At 46.0% G+C, this 6,916-nt stretch overlaps 1 protein-coding gene across 1 annotated transcript; it reads left to right on the top strand.

Annotated features, from left to right (window-relative positions):
* Positions 1-960, top strand: LOC146399671 (olfactory receptor 56B2-like). The gene has a single exon (XM_084978197.1). The coding sequence runs from the start codon at positions 1-3 to the stop codon at positions 958-960; it is 960 nt and encodes a 319-aa protein (XP_084834323.1).
* The last annotated feature ends 5,956 nt before the right edge of the window (positions 961-6,916 follow it).

Here is a 6,916-nt window from a genome sequence, read left to right as displayed (position 1 = left end):
ATGTTCCAGGAGCTCAGCGGTGCCAACAGCTCGAAGGGCCAGGTCTCTGAGTTCGTTCTGATGGGTTTCCCAGGCATTCACACCTGGCAGCACTGGCTCTCTCTGCCCCTGGCGTGGCTCTACCTCTTAGCTCTCAGTGCCAACATCCTTATCCTGATCATCATCAATCATGAGGCAACCCTGCACCAGCCCATGTACCACTTCCTGGGCATCCTGGCGGTGGTAGACATGGGCCTGGCCACCACCATCATGCCCAAGATTTTGGCCATCTTGTGGTTTGATGCCAAGGCCATCAGTCTCCCTGAGTGCTTTCTGCAGATGTATGTCATCCATTGCTTTGTAGCAATGGAGTCGGGCGTCTTTGTCTGCATGGCTATGGATAGATATGTAGCCATTTGTCGACCACTACACTATACATCCATAGTTACACGATCTTTTGTGGTCAAAGCAACGGTGTTCATGGCACTGAGAAGCTGCTTACTTACCATCCCAGTGCCTGTGTTGGCTGCCCAGAGACAATACTGCTCCAGAAACGAAATTGAGCACTGTCTGTGCTCGAATCGTGGAGTCACCCGCCTCGCCTGTGATGACAGGACCATCAGCAGCATGTACCAGCTCCTTCTGGCTTGGACACTCATGGGAAGTGACTTGGGTTTGATTATGTTGTCATATGCTTTGATACTTCACTCTGTGCTGAAGCTGAACTCAGCCGAAGCTGCATCCAAGGCCCTAAGCACCTGCACGTCCCACCTCATCCTAATCCTGTTCTTCTACACGGCCATCGTTGTCCTCTCCGTCACCCACAGAGCAGCAGTGACGGTTCCCCTCATCCCAGTCCTACTCAATGTGCTGCACAATGTCATTCCTCCTGCCCTCAACCCCGTGGTCTATGCACTCAAGAACAAGGAGCTCAGACACGGCTTGTATAAGGTTCTTAAGCTGAAAGTCAAGGACAACTAACTCATAGAAGATACTCACGTTTTGATGTCTCCAGATACCTGCCCAATAGGACATCTAATGAGTGCCTAATGGAGAAGAACAGAAAAGTGGTCACTCTGAAGCTTTTTGCTTCCTATAATGAATCTGTGGCACCGCCTCAAGGTTAAAATAAAGCAACGGTGATGGTCCTATCTGAAATCCTTGGGTTTCAAGCAAGGGTTTACACAAAAGGAGGAAGGTGTTGATGTTTGTTGAGATGTGTATTGATCCCAAGGGAAACGGACGTGAACTATGACACCTGCGTCTCCTCATTGCTCTTTTCACCTCCCTTACCCTTTCTGTGTCTGGTCCGCATTCTTGTTTGTGCTTTGCAATGGCCTTCTCCATTCTTCACCTGACCAGGACTAAAACGCTCATTGTGAAAAACGTTCCCATTCCAGACTTCAAAATATTATAGAATCAGTTAGAATTTTTCCCCCTTTACAAAGGCCTAGCCAAGCATGTTCCATGGTTGCTTTGTGAATGCCTTGAGGACTTGAGACGCTGGGCGTGAGGACTCGGAAATGCTCCGAGGAGGGAGAATAACAGCGACGCCTTAGTCTTTCACCCTGTCTTTCAGTCTAACCCTGGAAGACCCCTTGCTGGTCCCGCTCAAGGAGGACACAGCTTGGAGGCATTAGCCTGCGGTGGCCTCTCTTGCCCGGGAAAGCAGTAAAGCTCTTCTTTCTGTTTCACCCACAACTCTGTCTCTGAGACCTAACTGGGGCTGGGGTACAGAGGCCACTTTTAGGCTCCAGAATTTGGGGGCTTGGCCTGGGTCTTGCTTGTGGTCAGGAGGCCCCCACAGGGGTCCCCCGGCTTGATCAGATGCTCCGAGTTCGTCCTCCTCGCAGCCAGCCTCTTTCAGGAAGGCAGAGGGTTGGAGGCCTCCTTCAGAGGCCGGAGGGCCTGGGACACTTGGGGAAAGGCCATGCCCTAGTCATGCCCATTCTGCCATGCGGGAAGTAGGAACTCCAGCGTGGGGATGGCAGGCGGAGGAGAGAGCACCCTAGCAGCTGCCAAGGCCCCCTTGGCCTCAGGGATGCACCTCTCTTCCTCCCACCCACATGAGCCCTACATCCCCCTCTGGGGAATTATTTGAGGGCAGGAGGAAAACAGTGTCTGAAACCTTGCAGCAGGTCTGTCGGCATCTGCGTAAGTCCACCAGTGTGCACTCTGGGGCCCCTGGGACATGGCTCTGTCTGGGCAACTCTTGGTCCCATGTGGGCATTTGTTTGTTTGTTTGCTTCTGACATTCCACCTGATCTGTAAGGTACCATTTGGGCTGCGGTCCCGGGCTTAGAGGGACTTGGAAGCCAATCTGAGCCTTGTGCTGTCCGACTCTGCTTTTCGGGCTTGAGGCTTCCATCTGCTGGTGAGGATTCTGGGTTTCTTCCCATGTGCATGTAGATTGGACTTCAAGGAAATGTGGGAATCACTTCCTCTTCCATTCCGTCGGATAGCCCCTTGTGAAAAACCGTGGCAAACTGGTCAACCTGTAGTGATACATGTATGAATCAGGAGAAATTCAACTTAAACTCTGTGGCTACGATATCCTTTAGACTCCAGAGAAAACTGGTTGAGGTAAAACGCGTCTGAAAGTTCAAAACTTGCTCTCTTTGTATATGCATTAGAGAAATCTTGCCTGATAACTTCTTTTCCAGAGTTCTGACCCTGAGAGAGCAATAGATGCCTGGGGGAAAGCATGCAACTCACCCTTGTCATGCCCTCGGTATCCCAACACAGCCAACTTTGCCTAAGACTTTGAGTTAATTAGTAGACGTTCCAAGCAGAAGGGAAAAGAGAGAGAGAAAGGAGAGGCAAGAGGCTTTTCCATTCAAGGAGGCAAATTCAGCTTATTCCAAGGGCTATTTTTGGTCTTGCCTTCGCCAGGTGAATTGCCACGTCAAGTGCAACCACGAGTCCCTATGTTTCCATGGGCATGTTCCTTACTGTTAAAAAGAGGAAGTTGCATTTGAAAAAATAGTGGAGGAAACTGTTAGATGTCACCGTTTTGACTTTCTCCTGCAGGAATCAGATTTTGTTCTGTGTGGGTATATTTGCATTTGTCTTGTAGGCACATGCGTGTGCCAGCTATGGGGAACTCCGTTTTGTCTCCTAAAGACAGCCCCTTGAGCTGCAGTCTTCAGGATGAAACCACTTGCAATTACAAACCAGTGAAATGTATGAAAGATGGCTTTCCTTTGTAAGACAGCCTGGGCATGATACATCCTAGATCAAATTTTAAAATAAGCTCCAAGCTCTCTCTCTGCTGAAATATATGTATGTCTCTGAATGTACCTTTGTGATACAATGAGCTCTATCTCCTTGGCTTAAAGACAAGTAAACACAAAGAAGCAGTTCTAAATAAAAGAGAAACGAAGCTAAATGAACTTAAGGTTTCCATGATCTGGGAAGTACTTAGCGTAAATGTCTGGTATTAACGTGAGTCCAAGTTTGTTGCTGAAGCACATTTTTCTTAATACAGACATGTTTTTAGAGTCATCAGTGTTAAGTATAATACTTTTGCTGTACCTAAGTTTACTGAGAGTCAGGAAGTTCATACCACATCTGTCACCGCATTTGTCTGCCAGGACATTGATTTGGTGTAATGACGTTGTAGAGTAATGAAATGGAGATCAATGAGAGGAAACTCTTCAATGAACACGTTAAAATAAAATAATTGTGTTTGAGAAATATCGACCTTAATCCGTTTTTCCAGATTTGTGGTAACTTGAAATGCTACACTTCTACTCAATGAGCAGGTGATGAAGACTCAGCAAAGGTCTGGGTCACGTAGGAGATGAAATGCTGGACACTGACTGCTGCACAGATTCCAGCTTGTCTACCTTTGTTTTCTAGCAAGAGGGAAGCTAAAGACGTCTGTTTATTGAATATGCATCTGTACCTCATAAAAGAGACATTTGGTTTGGGAAAATGCCCGTTGTGAGAGATTATGGACTATGTTCTGAAGTTTGCTAATCGGAGGATGCCAATATCACATCAAGTTTGCAGTTGCTTTCTTCTTGGCTTTCACTAAAGCTTACATTTTTTTAAAGGTAAAAATTGTAATATGTGCTTAAAACGACCAAACTAGTCAAGGAAGCATTTCAGTGTGTAAAACCAATAAAATATATGCTTGTCCGTAATAGGAGACACAAAGATTGAAATTTGTTTGTGTGTTGACCTCTCGGTCACGAGAAGCAAGTTTTCTTGCAACATGCTGTCTCTGGGAGCAAACTGTGTGAATTTCTTCATCGTTGGGTGATTCCTACTTGCTTTCAAATCCTTCATGACTTTGATTATGTGAGTGTATCATTCCACAATGTGACCAAATTTCATACATGTTTTGATATTTTTAACAAACTTCCCAAGTGTCAAGTTCTAATTAAATTTCTTCTCCAGCGAATTCTGAGGTAACTCAGAGGGCCACCGAAGCATTTCAGAACAATTTGAAAAAGTCACCTGGATGTTTTGGACAGCTTTTATTACAGGCAGAGCATTATCAAGTAAAAGGTAACAACCGCAGGAGAGTTCAAGATTATACCACATGCAGATAAAGTCCACTCCACTTGCACAAAAGAAGGAAAACCAGTCGACCCCTCCTTGTCAGACCGGTGCCATCCTGACGTCCTTGTGACATGGTCCCAGTCTCCTCCCAAACCAGAAAACTTAGAGTGGGTCACCGACAGCTATAAAGAAGCAGTAAGGGCCAGGAAAAATCCAAGAAGGCCCCTTGGCTTTTCCTGGCTCCCGGCAAACCTCGTCTTTATCGGACGGGTTAAAACGTTCCTTGGCTGTTGGGCTGATGCCCTCCCAGGAAAAAGGGAAGTGGTTACAAACTGGACTCCGAAGAGAACTCACTTAGGAGAGAGTCCATACACTGCTCAATATGAACTCAATTCCCATGACCCTTGGTCTGGCCTATTACTGGTTTTAATCTATGTTTTTCAGCTGCAGAGAGTCTATTCCCCTCAAGGCGTCTATGACTTATAGCAAGTTGAGAATTCACACGTGTGGGTGGAAATAGAAGACTTTTCTTTTCTCTCTGCCTAGTCGCTCCAGAAACCGGAAACCACTGGGTTCCGAGCAGCTTCATCAGGGACTTGAAAGACTGTCTCCTGACTTGTACGGGAATCTCCAGATACGTGGGCCACCTCTACAAGGAAAACGTCTGCCCAGGCAAAATCTAATGTCAACCACTAGGTGTGGCTTCTTGACCTTGAGAGTCTTTGGGGGAGAATAGTCTGAGAATCGTTTTGAAGAATTACTGCGGAGTTGGTGTGACAAAGCCTATAGGGTCAACGGGCCAAACCTATTTTGAAAATGAATTAGTCTTTGTTTAACTCTGTTTAATGGATATGAGGATAATTTTTTAAAAAACGAAATTGTTTCAATGGCATTAAATTCTAGGTCTATTCATTGGAGTCTGGGTTTGTGAAAGTGACTGTGTCAGCCACACTTTGCCCTGATGTTCAGAAGGAAAAAGAGTTACCTGGGGGAGATTTGATCCATGAGGATAACCACTCATGGTGTGTTTCTGCCTGTCTTAGGTCTATTGCTAAAAGCACCTGGCCACTGTGTGTGTGTGACCATTGGGTGTCTACCTGCCCTTCCTCGCTAAAGGCCTCCATATCCCAGCCCCTCCCTCGCTTCCTTAGAGCGGTTTCCTCAGGGTAGCTGGAGATGCTGCCTCCTGGACTTAGGGCTTCCTTCTGCCCCAAATAAAAGTGAACTCTCAACACTCAGGTTGCGCATATTCTTTCAGTCAGCAACTTAGGAATGAGGCCTTGATGCAGCTCTCTTTTCCCTTCTGTAGACACCTAGAAACAGCCTTTCTAATGGCTCCTTTAGTCAGCTTGATCACTTTACACCAATGAGGCCATCTCGCTCTCAGGACCCCATGTGCCATAGGCCCAAGACACCAGAGGCTGCGGGTTCAAATACTTGAACTCTCCCGAATAGGTGATCCGTGGAATCAAAACCCAACTTCGTTGTTGGCAGGGGCTGGAGGGGCAGGTCAATACGTGGTGACTGAGTAACAGTTGTGGAGGGTTTCTTTTTAAGCAATGGAAGTGTCCTGCTGTTACATCGTGCGAATGGTTGCACAACGTTTTGAATGAAATAACAGGCACTCAGTTACACATTTTTTGGTCTTTTTTAGGGCTGTACCTGTGGCCTATGGAGGTGCCCAGGCTAGGGGTCAAATCAGAGCTGTAGCCGCAAGCTTATGCCACAGCCACAGCACCACAGGATCCAAAGTGCATCTGTGACCTACACCCGAGCTCACAGCAGTGCCAGGTCCCTAACTCACTGAGCAAGGCCAGGGATCAAACCCACATCCTCATGGCTACTCACCTGGTTTGCTAATCACTGAGCCACGAGGGGAACGCCTCAATTATACCTTTTTAGTGATTTAAATAATTATTCTATGGCAAGAGAATTTTGCTTTAATAACAACTGATACAGTGTAAAGAGCGGTGTGCTAAAAATCTTCTTTCTCTCTGGTCACGTGTACACACACACGTATTAGGAACGTGCTGCAATGGATTGTGTAACTACATATTATGCACGTTTATTAAATCATGATATTGCTGAATAATCACCCCTTGAATCACTTACCTGTGAAGGTCTTTTATAATGACAGCATTTATGTTTCAATATGGCACTGCCCCCATTTTTGTCCAAAATCATATGTAGGAAGTTTATACCAAGAAATGTATCAGCAGTTACCTCCACATTACGTAATTTCAAAGGTGCAATTTATCTACTTCCAAAATCATGTGTATTTTTCCAGCGAATGAACACTATAGGTCCTGCTTTCAATATCTTGCTACAGGTTACAAGACTAGAATCAGCATGGGTTTTATTGGTTCTTTGCTCTCATCACATCATCATTACTCCATATACACTTAGGCATCTCTTCTAAATACCCCCA

This window comes from Sus scrofa, chromosome 9 (assembly GCF_054392235.1).
Source record: "Sus scrofa isolate SSC_HxYL_T2T_F1_AM1 chromosome 9, Sscrofa_HxYL_maternal_Yorkshire_Landrace_v2.0, whole genome shotgun sequence".
Taxonomy (NCBI): domain Eukaryota; kingdom Metazoa; phylum Chordata; class Mammalia; order Artiodactyla; family Suidae; genus Sus; species Sus scrofa.
This window is presented reverse-complemented; position numbering and strand designations above follow the sequence as displayed.